Source organism: Saccoglossus kowalevskii, chromosome 1 (assembly GCF_978046115.1).
Source record: "Saccoglossus kowalevskii chromosome 1, keSacKowa6.1, whole genome shotgun sequence".
Lineage (NCBI taxonomy): Eukaryota > Metazoa > Hemichordata > Enteropneusta > Harrimaniidae > Saccoglossus > Saccoglossus kowalevskii.
In genome coordinates this window covers 34,728,358-34,750,667 of record NC_140641.1, presented here as the reverse complement: position 1 = coordinate 34,750,667, position 22,310 = coordinate 34,728,358, and the positions used below count along the sequence as shown (strand labels likewise).

The window sequence follows — 22,310 nt, the reverse complement described above, 5'->3', positions numbered from 1 at the left end:
TATTTAGATTATTTTTCATTTTAAAATCAGTTGGTCAAACAAATATACATTCTTAGGTGCAACAAGATGTATAATGTATTGAACAGAATCAGTCAAGGCATGTGAGAGATACGACGCTGAGATTACACTCATTAAAACAAAATTGCCACCATTTTTAATCTAATCTGAAAAACAAAATGATCAAGGTTTTAACAATGTCCAATGTTTGTAACCAAGCTTTTGTGTTAGATTTTAATGTGATCAGACGAAGCACATCTGTAAAACAGGACTGGATGGACAGATGGACTGACTGACACATGTATGGAGATCAATCCACAAGTCCAAAAGGAGGAAAAAAAGACTTGTGAGTGACAGGCACTCTAAGGCAAGGTCAGTTGAAGATCATAGCAGTAGATAGCTACTCTCTAATTGCAGAGGTCAATATTTTGACACTAGTTGACAATTTAAATAACGTTTGTTTTAGTCACTGGCAACAGCATTGAAAATATGACAATCATTAACACTGTAAAGCAGTTAAATTTGGGGGGGTTGGGGGAGTGGATGGAATTATGTGACAACAATGAATATGAGATGTTAACAACTACCGGGGATACAAGAATTTGTCATGGTTTATGGTGTACTACAAAAAATGTACAATTTGTGGGAATTACGTTGGTAAAAAGTACACACATTTATTGAATGAAGGCAAGTCAACACTCATGAACAGTGAAGTAAATTTACACCACTGTTCATACAGGAAATGTATACCCTTGCTATATGCAGGTGTAATTACAATGAATTGTGGGTGAACAATATACTGGTATACAAGTTGTTTATGCAGACTGAATCTAAAGATAAATTGCCCCCAAACTAGCACAATAGATTTGTTTAGACCAATTACAAATGCCTGACATGTGAACTGATCAATAACCAGTGGTTTACTGCAGTTCTCAATGTCAAGGTCCTAAAAACACTAACTCAAGGCAAGAAGGACATCTTTCTATTTAACACAGGGTTAGGTCTAATGCAGTAAACTATCATTTATTTTCCATGTCAATTCATGAGTTCTCACATAAATAAATATACCATGACAACAACAAAATGACAATCTTAGCATTTGTTTGTATTTGGTTTTGCCATATTAATTATTTTTGTTCAAACTACATGACAGACCCTTGCAAAGTGTAAAATAATATTTAACAACTGTCCATGTCTGCTAAAAAAAGGTAGCTTTTCATATCCTCGTAATATATAATGAAATTTATAGATTACTAATGAAAGTTAATAAAGCAATCAGAAGCATAGAATTATTATAGTTTTGAACATATAACTGTATTTCCTCATGGGATTTTATATAAACACCCATACTTACACCAAACCATTTATGTGGAAGTAGTTATTTGACTTACTCAGTTACTGTTACATTCCATGACTTTTCCAGAATCACAAAAGCAGGATTTTCTCAGACTCAAAAAATGGTGACTTTCTCATACTCACAAAATCACAACTTTCTCAGACTCACAAAATCACGACTTTCTCAGACTCACAAAATCATGACTTTCTCAGACTCACAAAACGGCGACTTTCTCAGACTCACAAAACGGCGACTTTCTCAGACTCACAAAATCATGACTTTCTCAGACTCGCAAAATGGCGACTTCCTCATACTTACAAAAGCACGACTTGCTCATCCTTACAAAATCAGAACTTTCTCAGAAATTCACAAAAAATAATCTCTTGCAAAATTAAAGTGCTTTAAACAGAAGATCATACATGAACAAATTGAATTGTTTTCAATGTGTCAATTAGGGCCATTAATAGTCCACTGGTGTCTACAGAAACTCCGCATATTTTTACAATGTAGAGTTGAATCCACAGTTAGATAAACTCAGACATGCTAAACATCTTTAGACTAACTACAAACTTTTACCACAATGCAAATTAGGACATTTTCATTGAATTGTTTTGTCAACTGCCTGCAATTATTATTTTTTATGACTTTGCTTTCTAATAAATCAACAAAGATACAACAAGACCATGTTGGCTCTCACGCACATGACAAAAGTGTGTCTATGAACAAAGTAAGTCGTATTTTAGCTAATTAGAATACAATATTGCCAATTTGGGTTCAACATGTGCAAAATGTGCTTCTAAATAGGGCAGATATGGTCCTTGCTAAAATGATTAGATTTTGTTGTTGCCATAGTAATATACAGCTTTCAGATATGCCTGTGATAAATTTATTTGTTTGAGATTTAAACTTAAACTCAATATTGTGACAATAAAGTTCAGTACTAAAGCTGATAACGGTCACCAATCGATATAAAAACATGCTTGCCAATAAGAAAACAGGGTAGTTCCAACAGTACATTAATGTGGGAACATGGCAGCTTGGACAAAAAATAGATAAAATTCAACATTCCAAAATTACAACATTTCCGAATCATACTAAAAGTGTACTGCCAACTAAATATAAAATGCATGCCTGGAGTTAGGATAATTTGCTATTTAAAATGGCTGTGAAAAGAAATAAAAAAAACACTACACCGCAGAATTTATTTCCTGTCTGCCCTCTCTAATTAGTTTACTGTTAGAAGACCTATGCATTTGGGCTAAAGAGGCTAACAAATGGGAAATGAGTTGTTGTAAAGCTCCCCTAATGGGCCCCAAGTAATCAGCTGTTTGAATGAAAACTAATATGGCTGCATGCTGATTTTAAAAAATCCATATTTAGAAAGGCTTGTTGTAAATTTTAACAGCCACCATCATATCTGTACTTTTCACATGGGAAGAGATAAAATTTAACTTATTTTCAGAATGCACAGAGATTTTGGAGATGAGAAGAGACATTTATAAAACAGACATACAGCTGATAATCATAACAGTTACATTGTGTTTAAAAACAGATATGATTCAGTAGAAATTCAAAATGATGGTCATGAATTAGCCAGAATATTTAGAGAATAAGTTGTATTTTGGGTAAAAATTTTAAAAAATAATTCATTACTAAACGATAAGCTATGAATGATGAATATTCGAAAGGGATTCTTATTTTTTAATTCTAGAATTATGTTACAATTTCAATAAATATTTACCACAGACCTGTGCCTTACAGTCAATCGTTCCTTGATGCTATGGCATGGCACAAAAGAAATATTCAACTCACAAACAATGATTATAGTTGTGTCTCATGGATAAAAACACCAAAGTTTTGCAGAGCTACCAGAACAAAAATACTGCAAAAATACCAGTGTATTAATTTGATACTGAGCCTGGCTTTTCTCTTGTATTTCTAAAACGTCATAAGGCCACTGGATAGTATTTTGATAAATTATTTGACATTTTCCCACAATCCTTGTAACATCATCACTTGTAATTATGAGTAATAAACTATACAGAGAATATTGTATTCTGATGTTACCTTCAAATATGTGAGACAAGAGACAGAGAAGTGGAAATGCCCTAACCCTAAATATTGCATTCACCACAATTCTGTATCACAGGATCAGGCAAAGTGAATAATGCAATTCGTTTACATATACATGTATATTACTGCCAGTACAAAAAGCATGGTAAAAAGAAAGATAGAACAAAAATATGGTGTGAATAACTTGTGGAGTATTTTAGGGCATATTGCGTTTGATATTGATGTGCTTTTTATAAAATAATACTCGTTTAGAAACAACGCAGTTTCATTTGATAAATCCTGACAATTTTTTAAGAAAATCTAGGAGACATTTCACTGTTTATGGCTAAAAAAAAGTTAAGCTTTAGGAAAAATAACTATTTTTTTTTATCAAGATGCAATATAAAAAGAAAAGATTTAAACAAGCTCAAATAAGGACAAAGTTTTGACATTTCCTCTTGAACAGATCCTTTCTAAAAATGTACATTTCTACAATAATCTCAACTTTCATCACTTTACTGAATATTGATATTATCCTATAGCGAATCATTGATAACAATCTGTGCTAGCTAATCATTTCCTGTGTGGTATGCCTCAATTTGAGCAAAGTATTTTCAGTCTATTGTGGACAGGAGTTGATATACTAGATGAATAATTGATGTGAATAGAATTGGCTGTCTCCTACTCTTAGTGAATCGATGTCACCTTTAGATGGTAAGAATCTATTATCAGAATTCATATCCAAACTACATCTAAATTAAAATGCTTGTTTTTTTTTCTTTACTGAACTTGACAGATTTTGTTATCATTTGACAAAATATTTTTGTTTTTATTAAACAATTCATCTTTTTCAAATCGACTGTAAAGAGATATTTGTAATTCTAATCTGAATGAATTCAGTTTGCGAGAAGAACATCTTAAAAGCATGCTCCGAATCAGCTAACTAGGACAACCGTTTACATGAACCAGAAAAATTTATTTGATTTCCAGACAGTCAGAACAATGTCCCTGGAAAGCAACGTAGTCAAAAATAGAAATACTAGCATTGTGTATTGTGGACCCTATTTAGCATTACAAAACCACACATCTTTAGAAACTGAGTTTGGTAAGTATACCAGGCAGGTGCAAGAAGTGATTTCATGCAAATACCAAAGGTGATATAAAGCTAAGATGAATTATAGGGGCTTGGGATACCATGCCTTGCATTCATTATGCTAATCCACACAATAAACCCAAATTCCTTACTTGTCTGTAGACTTTCATTTTGAAACTAAGAGAAAGGCAATCAATTGAATGTTGGAATGTGCCACATGTTCTTAAACAATACGCTAACATATTTCAAGTTGGCCGAGTGTGTCTGCTGTCAGATTTCTTTTCAAATCAACACAAATATACAAGGTCATTCTACACTTCATTCAGTGAAAAGCGTAATCAATTCTACTCATGTTTTTGACTGAAGTTTGGAGTACACTGGTTGGTATAATATTTATTAGGAAACATTTTGTTTTTAAAATCTGCTCAGCATTTATGTCATTACTATTTTTTTGCTGTTCTCATCTTACAATATTGTAATCAATTTATCTACATAAATATCATTTATACTATGTCTGAGATAATACAAATAGATAAGGTAATTGGATATACATATCACAATTTCAAAATACAGGCATGTGAAACAATCTTGACAGGAGATAAATATATTATCAGTATAATTTGCATGTTCATTCATTTATCATGTCAAATATGCATTTGGTTTCATCTGAACTTAAACTATCACAAAATGAATGAATGAATGGATGGTCTTTCTTTTAAGCCTCAAGGGACAACAGCATTCAAATGATTGGTAGTCAAGGTGATACAATACCTGACAAAAAAATATACTTGTAACCAACAACAACATTACTATGACAGTTAAATTTGTATTCTTGGTGTTTTGTCAGTGTGCTGAGTAGAAAGCTTTTTTTTTAAAAAATTAAATGTGTCAGGTAGATGGTACTATTCATATTGTTTGTCACGTCAATACACACTATTGGACAAAGGCAAGATTAGACAAATAGTAGGTTAAATGCATTAAAATGTTGAAGGAATGAAGTCGACCAAAAGTGATTCCCATAATAACAAGCTTTGGTGAATTCTCCTAGCATTCATCAAGCTAGCATACCTAATAACAATCTCAATGACAGGTCCTGTAATACTGCTCTCTGTAAACAAAGATTATTCCATTATATTAAAGGTGGCAAAGATACAAACAAAAAATAAGGAACATACCTGTAATATCTTGACTGGAGATAAGTTGAACAAACTGCTTTTGAAACATGACTTGCAGAACCAAAGTCAATGACTTTGACTCTATATGGTTGCCTGAGCGGGTCGACTAACATGATGTTTTCAGGTTTCAAGTCTGCATGTATAAGGCCCAGGTTTTTTAATTTCAGTAAAGCTACAAGCACCTGTTGTGTTACTGGCCGGATATATTTCAGCGGCATCGGACTAAATTTACTTTGTTTTAGAAAATCATATAGGTTCTGTTCCAGCATTTCAAACACCAAACATGTGTGGTTCTTATGCTGAAAACACTCATAGGCTCGTACAAAGTTGAACTCATCAGCATTCTCAGCACTCAGTCTTGCAAGAATACTAACTTCAATTTGTCCTTGGCGGGCATATGATGGATGGTTTTTCAGGATCTTTATCGCTACAATCTCATTGGTTCCTCTTTTCCAAGCTTTCACCACTTGTCCAAATGTTCCCCGACCTAAGAATTCTAGGACTTCATATCGGTTAGTTTGTGAATAAAGAACTTCATGTTGCACCAACTGGTAGTCTCCTTCACTATTTGACGAGCTGTTTTTTGATGTTGTTGCTGTAGATGTTGCGACTGTTTTATGTCCACTACCAGCATTGGCTGTTGTTGCCGTGGATGTTGCGACTTTATTATGCCCACTACTAGCATTGGCTGTTATAGAAGTGGTTGCGGTGGTCAGTGCAACATACTGTTCTTGCCCACTATTGTCGAGCTCTTCACTTTTACGTTTCAATCCACACTTTTGATAGGTATCAAGGAGAGTTATCGTTGATGCCCTGACAAAGCTCTTTGATGGTGTTACTGGTACATTTTTATTGATAGTGAATTTACTAGTTCTAGGAACAGCCACTACTGTAGGAGTCACTAATGTTAGTGGATTCCTACTTGGTCTCTGCTGGCTGTCCGTGTTCGGGTTTGCATTCCTATCATATTTCCGGTCTTTGCTTTCGACTCGTTGCTTCTTGACACTGGAGAAGGCACTGGTTTGAGACCCAAAGTGCGTCTGACAGCTCTCTTGTGAAGACATTTCTGGAAAATAGAATTTGAAACAAACTCTTATCAACAAATAGATACAATAATCATTCATGAAGTATCCATGGCAACAGATAAGATATAGAAAGCAACAGACTAATAAAAATAAACTCATGATGCTCTATTAGAAGTACATGACTTGCAAAATGATCTGTCGTGAAAGATTATAGAGTGATAAGAGACTCAAACAATAACTCAGTCCAGAATTCTGATAGCAGACTCCATCTTCACTAAATGCCTTGCCTTGTTTGAGTAGGCAACATTGTTCTCATCCAGAACATCAAAATACTGTGTACACATATTAGAAATGCAATCGTAATAGAGTAAAATACAGTACTGCACAGTAAGTCACATTCATGAACAGACAAATCAGGTTGATCATTAAAATATTTCAATTACTAGAGGATATCGAAATGAAGTAAAACCAAGTTCATAAAGAGGTAAAATATCCATTGTGAAATTTTGAATTCTATATTTATCATGCAAAGATTCATATTATTATTTTCCATGATTAATGGCCAAGGCAATATGAAGAGTTAATATTTGAAGGTAAACATATCATATTGTGACCACCTTTCAAAACATTAATTTTGAGTGTCACACAAAGGAGGCTCCATCAATCTAGTAAAACCATGGTTGGAAATTAACGTAGAAATATTCAGTTTGTCAAAATGACAGTTTAATAAATTTTTCAAAATGATATCCAAGAATATTTTATGATTTAAAATATGAGACCAAATGAGAAAGCAGCCTATTGTATTCATTTAAAATGGCAGCCACCCCCATCAAATAGTGCTGAACTGGCAGTTCTAAACATAATGGCGCTTAACTGCTTTGCTGTTAGCATTATATTTAACAGATGTTCGAAATGATGGTCTAGATGACTGGCTCATTCTGGTAATTCTAGTACTCTCATTCAATCGTATTTTCAATGGAACAAAGATATTTAGACAATTCATTTTGTTTATTATTAATATTAATATTGAGGCACATTAATAATTAAAGGTATGTCATTAATGATAATTACAATAAAAGAAGATAATTAATTTGAAAGGATTTACTACTTTTAGCATCAAATACAGGATATCCACAAGTACATGTATGCCCACCCACTTTACCCTTTATCCAGCGAGTTACACAAAGAATTCTAATGCAAGCGTCATTTATGCAACTTTTCATTCTTTCCTCCTGCCTAAATTAGAGTCATTTTTTCTGTGCATGAATGACATGTATACAAAATACGATGTTCATTGTGCTAGCATGAATGGGTAAATTTTGTTTAGACAATGAGCGGTTATCACTGTAAAAAGTGTTAAATTCTTATATGCTCAGTTTATCTCTACATGTAAAAATTACTCATTTCCTGTTTTTAAAAAAATTGTGCAGTTTTATCAACCAAAATCAATGGCAAAATAATATACTTCAACATTTATAATTTTCATGATGAGTTTGATATTCTCATCAGCAATATTCAGAATATCAATTAACAATTTCAATTATAAACACAACATTGTGATGGTCAAAACTGGCTTGCTCAATGGATGTAGTTTTGAGTGAAAAACAGATTGTTGATAATTGTTTTGTATTCAGTGTTGACATGAAACTGAAAATATTAACCTACGTTGAAACTAAGTTGGATTTTACTTGCATATCACAACAATCCAACAAACTGATATTTGTAAACTATAAACATGACTGAGTAATAATCAATGAATCATAGACCTCAAAACAAGCAGCCTATCGGCTGAGATAGCTCCGCTGTTAGCATTGCACATTTCAATTAATGAACTGAAGACATCATTAGAAAATGAACAATATGAATAGTATCAAAGCAATCGGACTTACAGTTTTTAACAAGAAGTCGAAAATATCACTTTTTACCAAAAATTACAAAAATATTCACCAAAATAAATTAATTAGAGAATTGAAGATATCATCACAAAACGAACAAATCTGAGAGAGGTCCACATGTAGTACCTATATATGTAATATCAAAGCAATCGGACTTACAGTTTTCAACAAGAAGTCGAAAATATCACTTTTTACCAAAAATTACAAAAATATTCACCAAAACAAATTAATTAGAGAATTGAAGATATCATCACAAAACGAACAAATCTGAGAGAGGTCCACATGTAGTACCTATATATGTAATATCAAAGCAATCAGACTTACAGTTTTCAACAAGAAGTCGAAAATATCACTTTTTACCAAAAATTACAAAAATATTCACCAAAATTAGAGAATTGAAGATATCATCACAAAATGAACAAATCTGAGAGAGGTCCACATGTAGTACCTATATATGTAATATCAAAGCAATCGGACTTGCGGTTTTTAACAAGAAGTCGAAAATATCACTTTTTACCAAAAATGACAAAAATATTCACCAAAATTAGAGAATTAAAGATATCATTACAAAATGAACAAATCTGAGAGAGGTCCACATGTAGTACCTATATATGTAATATCAAAGCAATTGCACTTGCGGTTTTTAACAAGAAGTCGAAAATATCAGTTTTTACCAAAAATGACAAAAATATTCACCAAAATTAGAGAATTAAAGATATCAACATGAAATGAACAAACCTAAGAGATGTCTACCCAAGGTACATATACACCAAGTATCAAAGCATTTAGGCTTGTAGCTTTCAAGAAGAAGTCGAAAAAGTAAAACATTGACACGGACGACGACGAACAATCACTCATATGATAAGCTCCGCTCGACAAAGTCGACAGCGGAGCTAAAAAAGTCCATAATTAAAGTTATTCACATGTGAAACAGAATGACTAGACTGATTTAGACTATTAGCTACTAAACATACAATGTACATGTTTGCATTTGGAATTGTTTGCTCTATATTTGTCATTTTCTACAAAATTAAACCAACACATATTAAAGTTACTGAGTATTTTTTTATCACATGTCAAATGTTGGCTCCTTATGACACCTACATTAACTTTAGAACAAAATGAATAGCTTTCATTGTTGCCTGACGCTTAAATTAGAATACACACCACAGTAAATTGGGGGTGGAGACGTCAGGCAGAGTTCAGACATTTCTCCCATAATGCATCACATCATCTCTGCATATGTCACTGAATTCATTATCTCAATACTGCAAATGAGGAAGTTGTTATTTTTAGGAATAAATAGCAGTCAATTTGCACAGGCAGTTGAACTTCTTTTATAAAATGCTTGTCAGCTTTGACAACTTCCTAATATCATTTTGTGAATATTCCTTGTAAACAATTAAACACAAAGCTAAGTTTTATAAATTTTTTTTTCAACAAATATTTGTCATAACTTTTAATATGAAGAACTGCAAAAACAAAAAATCCAACTCTTGTTGAAGACATGAGAGCCCTGTGCATAAATTTGTGTGTCGTGTACTGGTTAAAAATGATATAAACTGAAAAATCAAATTAAATGATGAAACACATTTCCCCACACAAATTGTGCAGTTTTAGTACATGTAATACTCATCTCACACCCCAATGGAAATCCATTTTTTGTGAAAGTCATTTGAAAAAATAATTATTATTTTTTTAAGACATTTGCACCATATGGGTACTCCATTACTCCATTAGATGAAATATAAAATACAACAAACATTCTGGGTGCAAATATACGAGTAAACTACATAACACACATATTAGAAGCAACTGTCTCTTTGAATAAACCCCACACTAAGTAAATAAATAAGAAGGAGGAATCTGAGAACTAGTGAGTTAAAAATGCATTGGCAGCATACATTTCACCAAAAAAAGTAATTTTTTATTTGTGTTTTCATGATAATTTAAAGATTAAAAGAATTAACAAGAGTAAGGTTGACAAGCCAATTACTTTTCAATTCTCTAAAACTGTTTATAGAAAAAATGTCATCATGATTAGAATGTTCATACATTTTTGTATCTTGGATTCTTTCCAACAGTACTAAACACATTCTGGATACAAGATATTTAATGTGGTGACAAGGGAGAGGCCAATGAGTGGAATGTCTCTGCAGCAACCATTTGTAGACCTGTGATGTTTCAATGTTAAAAGTTCAGAGTTTAAAAATATCCACACCAATTACATGCCTAAATTTAGTTTAAAATATGACATATCAATTCCTTAAAGCATCTTTCAAATATCTTCAGCCATTTTGCAAAATACCGAGCTACATAGGATGAGAACTACTGAAAACACTTGCAAATCAAATCCAATTTAAAAAACTAATTATTAAAATGAATCCCTTTTAAACTAATTTTTAAATTTGTATATCTTTAACTTGCACTTTAACTTTTTATGCAAAACATAGCACAGAAATCATTATTAAGTTTTTAAAATAACATGTTACAAAACTTGACATCCCCTGATGTATGCATCACGTTACATCTCCCAGTGATCCTAATCAGATATCGCAACACATCGCTCTAACAAGGATTTTAACAAATGGTCCTTTTTACTTTTTGCAACCACAGGCATGTGGCAAGAAAAAAGTGCTTTAAAATAATTCATATAGATTGTAACATTTCCTTAGTCAACACAGATAAAATTAGAAAGCATTGCTCCCAGATTAAATGACTTCAGTGCCATGTTGTTGAAAGGTTGAAAGTTCATCATTACCATATAGGGATGCCGTGACATAATGATGCTTGAAAACCCATCTTTCGTTGGATAACTGCTATCAGATGCATAATTTTGAATTCCAGATTGCAATGTAATTAATATATTATATATTTCGAGAAGAAAATAAGCGTAACCTTGATACAGTGTTTTTGGCAGATTTGCATACTTACTACAGAGCTTCATCGAAATAATAATAATAACAAATTTTATTGCATCCTTGAAATAAATTTTTCATCAGTTAAAAGCAATAACAATGAAATACATAAACAAAAAAAAAAGATAAAAGTAAGAATTATCTTTTAATTGGATGTTCTGTTCTAATGTCAAATAAGGCATATACATATTCACTCACTTGCCTTATAATTTCAACATCATTGCAACTCATCAGGTATATAAATTTCTGATTAATGTTGTGGGCTGTGTTTGGAATTATTACATCTCTCAATAGTTTTTGTCTGTTATTGTAATATTTTGGACATTCCATGAAAAAATGTACCTCATTTTCTATTTTGTTCTCTGAACAATGTATACATAATCTATTTTCTAGGGGTGTTTTTGGTTGAGTATGTCTACTTTTCTCTATTGCTAATGGATGGTTGATAATTCTAAATCTGGACATGCAATGTCTTTGTTTTAAATTAAGAGTGTCTAAATATTTTTCATAGGTGTATGTTTGTTTTAGTTTTGCATATGTCCGAAGTTTGCCATTTTGGTTGCTTATGGTTATTTTCCACCAATCCATGAATTTTTCTTTGATGTTGTTGGTAATTAGTTTAATATCGGAATGATGTGTTCATAACATTTTTGCTAAACCTGCTTATGGTAGACCATATCATGGTAAATGTTGCATCCGTCTGTACAGTGTGTATATATTTCACTATTTATTGAATCAACAAAAAAATTATTTTATCATTTCGGACAAAAAAAAATTTCCATTTGTATCCTACCATAGACCTGTTTTCTAAGGTCTATGATCCTACTCACTCACACAATTATTTTTACCACCACGACTTAAAGAGTTTTACGATATGAGCCAAGTGAACATAAAAAACAGAGAAAACACATATCTTTTTCTGATATAAATATTGTTTGTTTTTTTAGAATTGCAATTAACCTTTTTTTGTGCTTTGTAAATACCACACACTACATGTATATACCTAGGAATAACAATGGGCAGGCACACAATAGCTTGCCATGTAATGAACCTATAAATAGTAAATGCAAATTTTATGTTAATTCTTATTTTATCCAACTTTATGACACACAGAAATCTAAAAACAACATACACGAATCTTCACAGTGTGCAATTTAATTCTTCACTACTGGCATTTTATATAGTCACAAATTTAGCTGAGAAGTACAGTATTCCTAATTTCACATCATCGTTCAATCTTTAAAATGATATATTCCATATGACACCTCGTTTATCTTACTGGAATCAAGAAAATTAACATTCCCTCTAACTGTAACTGAGTTCGACCAAATCTCAATGGAGCATTGTCTTCATCTGCTACAGACCCTAAGGCCCCCATCACTCTTCTCACTGCAGTTAAATCTTCTGCTTCGATCCACCCCATCATGCAAAAAAAAAGAAGCTACCCTTTCAATAATTTTCCCACTAAAATTCCTCAAGGGCATGGAGTACCTTCAAAATAAGCACAAGGTTCCAATCCTTCAATCTATCAAGCTTCCTAGTGCTATTTCCAAAATACTGTCGCCAGTCAACCCTTAAAGACTAAAGTAGTCCTTTATCATGGTTATAAAACATCAACTTTTTATAGCTTGATCTGCCACACAAGTCTTTACTCATTGTGTGCAGCTAATGCATTTGGGTCAAACTTCAAATGAAAATAGACATAAATTTATCATTATTACTATAATAAGATCTGTAGCAAAATTGTATGCATAATTTACTCTCTTGCAGCTATGTATCACACAAGAAATCATTTCACTAAAAATATACTGAAAGCATTCAAATTGTTCTATACATAATGTTTTTAAAAATGAGAAACGTTTTTATAATAGCATGTCGTATTCAATTTTGTGAATTCTTTTTAGTTACCGGTATCTCTAACAAAGGGAATGATAAATAGTTTGTTTTATTTTTTTTTAAATTTGTTATTGCGCAATTCATGTGAAATCTCTCTTCAACATTTTCAGAATAATTATCTCTTTAGCACCATAAGGTATGTTAAAAATAAAACTGGCAAGAGTCAATATAAAAGAGCAGAAAACTCAACAACTTACAAAGCATGGTTATTAGGAACTACATGTAACAATGTGAAATGTGTGCATCACGAAAATGTCATGTAGTGTCGCATGTTTTTAGTTCTTCCTAGCCTTTCTTCTGCTTTTTGTGGCTCTTTTCCAAAACATAAGAGGAAACACATTAGGTTAACGTAAAGGGACATTAAAATGGCAGAGTTTAAATCCCCTTCGAAGATGGGCATCAGCATGGTGCAACTATTACCTAATACTGACACTGATGTGAAAACAGGGCTTAAACGGGAATATTTGCAATGGATTTGTATTAAGTGAATTGTAACCCTGAACTGCTTGAGTGCATGATCATCTGTATTCAAATTTAACTAATTTCAAAAGAAGTACTCACAATATGTGTAGAATTTACAGGCAGTTTAGGTCGTTATATGCAAAGTTAACTTAGAATCAAGAATATATAAAAAAGTATACAAAAGATACAAGTATATGGTCAACCAAAAAAGAGCTTATCTACAGGTCTCCCATTGTGCAGATTATTTACAATGGCTGCCAAATTACTGTAGTATTTACACCCCTTGTAAAAAATGCTGGTGTGAACACAACTTATGAGATCTGTATCTTTTTAATTACAGAGCACAAATTATTGCCACGTAGTCGAAGTAACATTTTCAAATGAGAAGATGATAAAGATTGACAGTAAAAGCAACAAACCTTATTAGAACCTTGATTAGCTAGAAGTGATTAAATATCAATGCAGCAGAGGAAGTACTGACAACAGAAGCTACAACAGGGAGAGGTGGTAGTTGGAAAGCAGAAGGGGTGGTAGTAAAAATTAAGGTGACCTTGCCAATTTTATTAATTCACCATGTGAACTGTAGCTACATTCACGACATCTCTGCATGTGCTAAATATTTTCAATCCTTCAAGTTTGCGTAGAAATTATAGCAGTTGCATTTATTTTAATCTAGCCACATTTTGAACCTACTTGGATTGTGATGAAATCGTGCCCTCATTCGTCAATCTATTGACCCAAACATAGCACACATATGCATGTTCTGCACATGTGTCTGATACTACGATATAAGCTGTTATTATATTTATTTTTAATCTTGGAAAGGAAAGAAAAAGAAAAATTCAAAAAACCACTATTTCTTCACGCCAATGTAGCATTGCAAGAACAAACTGATTGCAGTATAAATACAGTTCAGACAGGAGCTGGTACAGAAGTCACTACGATAAATCTATTAAATGGAAATGTACATGAAGTATTTATTTGGGGGGGGGGTACCGCAGTTTTACCAACATAGAACAACATAGCTCAGCTGCTGTCATAGAAAACTTCAAGAATCAATATACATTCTCTTAAGTTTCAATTCCACTTTCTATTGGGACAGAAATAACATATTTTTGACACGTGACGATTGGATTTTGACTCACGCTGACCAGTCCTAATGCTTGGCACATGCCATGATCTTTAACATGAATGCCATGGTTGGATGTCTTGCTGACTGCTGCTTTTTTTTGAAATCTAAATGGTCAACTAACACAGTTTAGGACAATTTTCCCATGTTAATTTATTCAATACAATCCATCTTTAAAGTAAATGTTACAGATGAAATACCAGTTTCTAATGATACAAGTTTCATACATTATCATTATTTTCACTGGTTTTAAAAATAGAATGCATTATATTATCCATTATATTATATGCTCAAGGAAAGTAAGAAAAATATCAACTTAATGCATATAACCTCTGGCAAAGCATGGATGTTTTCTTGATTTTTCTAAGATAACCCAACCAAAAGGAGATGTCAGTTCCCAGAAAGGAGAATTAAATATTTATTTTTAGAAACTCGATACTTCTCAATTTTAGATCAGATCTACAGAAACTAATTCTGATATTTTGGATTAAACGAAGATGCAAGCACAACTTATATTATATGAATCTAAAAATAATACATGTATATATATATATATTTTTATTTAATAAATCGATAACTAACAGGTACAAGTAGTAATGAGATATTCTCTCAAATCGGAAGTGAATCATTAACACATGATGGAAAAAGGAAACAGTCAACTTAACAAATAAGTGATACATAGTAGAGCAGTCAACAAGTAATACTGCTTGTTTTGTTCATGATTTACTATCAGCTGTGTTGAGAATAGAATCACAATCTACATGATAAACAGGAAATGAAAAGGATCATGAAGAACAGTGGAAAATAAGATAAACAACACTAATATTTCTTGTCATCATTAATATTTCGTGTCCACACAGAAACATGATGTTCATTTACTTTGGCTTCCATTACAATTCAATAACACTAAACCTGTTTCTAATTTCGCAAAAAAAATTAACACCATTAACAGATACAAATCTGTAATCTACAGAAAATTTTTCATTATTATTTATTACAATCAACCAAGCATTTTTTTTATAATTCAAAATACACCATGATAATATTCTACAGATATTTTTTGGGATCATCGGTGCATAATTATACGGGAATACAATAGATGTTAACAACCATGTCTGTATTGAACACAGCTTACCACACAAGAATGGCTTCCTATAATGAAGCTGATCATGTTCACTATGAGTTATTGTTGGATAGTAATTTGAATAAAGAAGGAACTGTAGAGCAACGGTTAACAGCTCATTGTTACACAGATATAGCGAATTAAATTTGTGATGAAATGATGAAAGCATCATAAAGAAAAAAATTCTAAATTCATTCGTAATTTATAAGAATGTACAAATTATCATTAGTGAATGTGTTTTTATTTATAATTTAATACACCAAGCATTAAATTGCATATAATTTTAGCTGCTCAAAATTTGTAAAACATTTCAAATTATTTATTGTGTACGTTAAAGAAATGTTTGTCATGTGAAATAGACACATATTATACTACTTTATCACATGTATCATACAGTAGCAGTGACATAAAGCCATGTAATATTTTTTTTATATTACACCTCCAAGCAGCTAATCTGATTGGTCCTTGCACCCAATTTGAAATTGTGATGTCACCAAATACACCATGCTGAAACATAGCTAGTTTAGAGACAAGACAAATTTTTGTGAAAACTGTTCGAAATATGATCAATCTGAATGTAGTGCGTTCATGCATTCACCAATATGTTTTGTTGTTTTTTTAAATTGCATTTGAGGATTTTACTTTTACTTTTATTTGCGACTTCCTAGGACCACAGTGAAAATCACTGCGACTCCCTAGGACCCCAGTGAAAATCATTGTAATTTCCTAGGACCCCAGTGAAAGTTACTGTGACTTCTTAGGACCCCAGTGAAAGTCAGTGTGATTTCTTAGGACCCCAGTGAAAGTCACTGTGACTTCCTAGGACCCCAGTGAAAGTCACTGTAACTCACTATGACCCAAGTGAAAGCCACTGTAGCTTACTCGGACCCAAGTGAAACTCACTATGACCCAAGTGAAAGCCACTGTGGTTTACTAGGACCCAAGTGAAACTCACTGTGACTCGCTAGGACCCAAGTAAAAGTCACTGTGATGCGCTAGAACCCAAATGAAAGTCATGGTGTCTCACTAGGACCCTAGGTAAAAGTCACTGTGATGCGCTAGAACCCAAATGAAAGTCATGGTGTCTCACTAGGACCCTAGGTAAAAGTCACTGTGATGCGCTAGAACCCAAATGAAAGTCATGGTGTCTCACTAGGACCCTAGGTAAAAGTCACTGTGATGCGCTAGAACCCAAATGAAAGTCATGGTGTCTCACTAGGACCCTAGGTAAAAGTCACTGTGATGCGCTAGAACCCAAATGAAAGTCATGGTGTCTCACTAGGACCCTAGGTAAAAGTCACTGTGATGCGCTAGAACCCAAATGAAAGTCATGGTGTCTCACTAGGACCCTAGGTAAAAGTCACTGTGATGCGCTAGAACCCAAATGAAAGTCATGGTGTCTCACTAGGACCCTAGGTAAAAGTCACTGTGATGCGCTAGAACCCAAATGAAAGTCATGGTGTCTCACTAGGACCCTCGGTAAAAGTCACTGTGATGCGCTAGAACCCAAATGAAAGTCATGGTGTCTCACTAGGACCCTAGGTAAAAGTCACTGTGATGCGCTAGAACCCAAATGAAAGTCATGGTGTCTCACTAGGACCCTAGGTAAAAGTCACTGTAATTGCAATCAATTGACCGGACCCGAATCACAGTATAACAATTTCACTGCTAACAATTTTTCTCTGACTATTTGTCACAAAAATAAAGCAATACACAGTAGTAACTGGATCAATAATAACGTGTATACTGACCAACGCTCATGTTATTTTAACTCAACTAATTTGAACCCAGTATAAATATTTGCACACCAAAATGAAATCCCATGTAAATGAACATACTGATCACAGGTCTACTTGCTGTATTTACAGTCATTAGGATTGTATCTTAATGTACAATTACAATTTTTGAAATAATGTTTTTTTTGTTAATGCTCATCCTGCTAAATTTGAAAAATAAATTACTCTATTATTATGGTTATCTATATTAACTGCAGTTTTTAATATGCAAATTAAACGATCACTGCATGACAAAGAATGATAGGATTCATACATATAGATCTATCACTGATGAAAATGAACACATGTTTTCATAGAATTCACAACTTGTTCATGTTAAACTAAACTTGCAACAGTGACATGGGTAAAGTAACTATATTTATATCTACCAACAGCTGGGTATAATTAACTTGTTGTTGAAGACAGCTACCAGGGGGAGATACAGTGAGATTCACTGGCTTTGTTTTCAAGGAGAAAATTAAATACAGGACTTTTATCTTTGAACAACTGCAGGTGGTTACAAACACCAGGAACAATTAAAGCTAATATCAACTACTTATGAAGGTCAAAATAGAATACACCCACAAATAATAAAGACCTTGCCAAAATGTCTGAACATTCATGGCTTAAAAACCTAACCTGAATTGGCAAACACAGTTTTACTAAAAAGGCAATGATTTGTATTCTGTCATCATTCAAACAGTAACGTTCTCAGCTCCCAGGGTGTGCTTGGTGGAAATCACATTATTCACTCTGGGAAGCTTTATAGTATCTTAAAAATCAACCATTCAGAAAAGAAACTAGAAGTCCATGGCATATCAGTGAAACAATCATATACGCACGCAAGCAAACAGTTGGTTGGCCAGTCCACTTAAATTTGTCATATACTTAATTATCCAGTAGTTTTTCTGCTTTTTTCCTGTCCAGTTATGTCTTTAAAGTTGTTGTATTTTAACATTGTTTTCAGCATACCAAGAGTATAAACTGATTATTTTTGAGGTAGCTATTGTGTTTTTGACTGGATAACGCTGAAGGATATTCAAAATTTGTGAAAAAACTTACTTTTACTGGGGACAAATTGAAATGGTTTGCAGGGTTTCACCCAAATGGTGACGATGATAATAAAACATGTATTTGTGTAATTATTAGGAATAAAATAATAAATCGTCCACTATTAAAACCATCATGACGGAGTAACCATGGCTGTCAATTACATAATCAAAATTATTGATATTTATTACTGCAGTGCTGATTCTGTTTTCCAAACATGGTAGTTAAAGAAGCCTGGGAGTCTTTATGTGAAGCTGCACGAAAGAAATACATCTCATGACTAAAGGGGATGCCCTCCGAGAGCATAGACTGCCTTAGTGTCCTTTAATCATATATTTCCTTCACAATTTCTAATGTATTTTTAGTATTTTAGGCTTTGTAATCAGGTACAATCAAATGACTAAAGTTCAAGTTTAGAGGGACTGTTTAATTATAAATGATTATAAATATATGACCTTGGGGAGAAAAAAAAAAGTAAGGGCATGGGAATGGATTTCATTAGCAGTAAGTCATAGCAAACCACCAAGTATGCAACCATATTTGTGTACAATATGGTTCCACCATTGTGCTAAAACATGGGAACCCAGCATGAGTGCTTGTGAAGAAACTGTCTGGTACATTGCACTCATAACATAAATATTAATGAGATGACCCATCTGCTTGAGTTTTCCTCATCTTATTTAAAGTGAAATGCACAAATTTCAGAATGTGACAATTCTCAATACATCAAATTTCAGTTATATCTACAATTCTAATTATATAGCTAGTAAACAAGCAGGAGGATAGTTCAATTAACTGATCTTTGTCACTAATTTGTCTACTAATACTAAGCTGAAACACACTGACTCTTATTCACCAGAGGTACAAGTTAATCAAATTAACGATGAACTAAACTAAATCCAGTAGGTGAAGCTGTGGCTAAGAAATTCTCAAGTTACCGAAAAATTCAACATGCTTCTAAGATATCTTGAAATGGAAGCCGATACGACTGGTGTTTATCAGTAACACAAAGAACACACTATCCAATCGTTCAAACTACACTTATTTCAATACTATAGAACAATACAGGATCAGGATTAACTTCACTGACTTTTAGAGATACTGGGCAACAGTCATTCAACATTGAAACAGTTCACATTACCATGACAACAAAGATAGCAGATTAGCAGTCACTTGTTTTCTAATAAGGTGCACAGATGAAAGGTGTCAACAACTCAAAAAGAAACAATTATAGGAAAACTTCTGTCTATAGATCAGATGGTAGTAATAAAAAGTAATTCATGTGATGGGAAGTGATTGTGATTGAACAACACCCAATAACATGACAACATACTGACTGTTTCTCTGTTGTGTTCAATAAGTATTGACATATTCATAAAACAATAAATGGAACTCTTCTGACAACGGAATAAAATAAAAAGACTAGCTCTTCTAAAGACTAACTATAAGTACACAAAGTCATCTAAATTTTAGCAATAACAGTTCCCCATTTTATTAAAATTGAACATAAAATAAACCCCTCACCATCACCACCGACTCGGCACCGAGGGATTTTATCTTTGAGTGCATTATATTTTAGGTAAAAATACCAAATTGACATGCATTTTATAATACTGATTCAATTCTTGTGACCAGGATGACAATTAAATTTTAATTTATGTTAGCCAATTCGTCAATGATAACTATTAACGGGTTATTTCCCATCCCATTTACAGGAACTAGCAACTACGTGTAAACAAGTTTACTTGCCCTGGTTTCTAGTCCCTAACCACAGAGGGAATTGCAAGTTCATAAGCTGGGAATGGCTACTTCATTATAAATCTTAACAAACAAACAAACAAACAAAAAACGAAAAAATACTGAACTTGTTCATCATCATTTTTAGAAATAGTTTGTTAGAGTTGCTTTATTTCTTTTGTTAATACAAGTACGTGTACATACCCGAGTTGGCCTCCCTGACGTATGTGGTTGTATGTAGCTCCTTGCATGGACTGGACTTATGAGTCATGATCGTCTCCGATTAAATCGCATATTTGTTGTTTTGGAAGAAGATCGAGTACTGATCTAAGCTAACCAATCTAATCAGAAGACCCTCTCAGTTGGATTTACAGCCACGTAGGCCCTGTATTTAACCTTAAACATGTACTATTGCAACACGACTCAAATCAATGGAGAACAGGGCTGTTATGAGATCGCATGTTATGCGTGTTTTTTAAGTCGCAACGAAAGGCGATCACATTGGGCAATTCATGCCACTTGGCAGATTATGGCTGCCACGAACAGATATCATATTGATCTAACTATCGTTCATCTTACTCACCTTTGTGTTATTTTCTCCGTCGCCGAGATATTAGGCATTTCCAACTGCGATTCAAACAATAGTTTGGTACAGCAAACAGCGGTAAAAATGGTAACACTATTTTCAGCTAACACGACACTTCGGTTAAACTCCGATCTTTATGTTTTTCGTTGTCTGTATTCCCCTCAAAATGTTACACTTACTCTCTATTGTGTCCTTTGGATGTTCAGGGGGTACGATTGATGAGTCCTTGCGCTGAACCCCCGAATTATGACTTGATTTCTAGCCATATTTCCCCCAACAGGTTCAACATGTCCTCCCCCAGCTGAATATTTTGCAAGAATACATTATTTAGTGTTTGTGACGTCACGGGGCATATACTATAGCTGATTGGGGGTCGCAGCTCCAGTGTAAGACAAATCATGGTACAATGTCTCATATTTAATGCATTTTGTTTAAATTTTCTCATCTGTCCATGTCTTTAATAAGTTAAATATTGTAATAATTGACATACAATATATTTTATGCCATTTAGACAAGTCATGTTGAATCCTGTCTCTCACTGAATCGAGCTGATACTTTCTGTCGAATAATTGTAAATGGTACTATCCCAACGTGGTTTATCCTATTATGGGGCACACCAATCAGCCGTGGGGAAATTATTTATCACCAGGCTGTTGTTTACCGCTTGTTGCATTTAACATCGAGAGGGGTTGTTACTCTATATTTTAGAGGGACGGGGTTTTATTTAGTTTCAAACTGTGACAACGGAAATTTCTACATTCCAGATTTTACAAAAACCTACATAAATATATCTTAGGGGGCTAAATATTTAGCTTCACGAAAGCTCACGATACAAATGAATGTCACACTGCTCGAATAATGAGACCCGATGCGAAATGGTCATGCCTCGCAACAAAGGTACCTTTTTGATTGGCAGTTGTGGGCGGGTATTTTGGAAAACTTATCTAAGCGTGTTGCCTAAAGGGCATGTTTTCTTTTTTTTCTTCTCAAAACATCATATCATGAAATCTCGTTAACAGATACGGTTCATGCTTTAATAACAGTCACGTAGGTTCCTTCAA

General features: G+C 33.3%; 1 protein-coding gene across 2 annotated transcripts in view; it reads right to left on the bottom strand.

The window, feature by feature from the left end:
• LOC100372205 (homeodomain-interacting protein kinase 2-like) overlaps positions 1-21,589 on the bottom strand; it is a 40,676-nt gene extending 19,087 nt beyond the window's left edge. For both annotated transcript variants that reach the window (XM_006812917.3, XM_085500935.1), the window contains exons 1-2: positions 21,247-21,589; positions 5,654-6,719 (exon numbers count right to left, since the gene is read on the bottom strand). In XM_006812917.3, coding sequence (XP_006812980.1) covers positions 5,654-6,717 — 1,064 coding nt within the window. In that variant the 5' untranslated portion in view covers positions 6,718-6,719; positions 21,247-21,589. The remainder of the gene's footprint in view (positions 1-5,653; positions 6,720-21,246) is intronic.
• Positions 21,590-22,310: the final 721 nt, after the last annotated feature.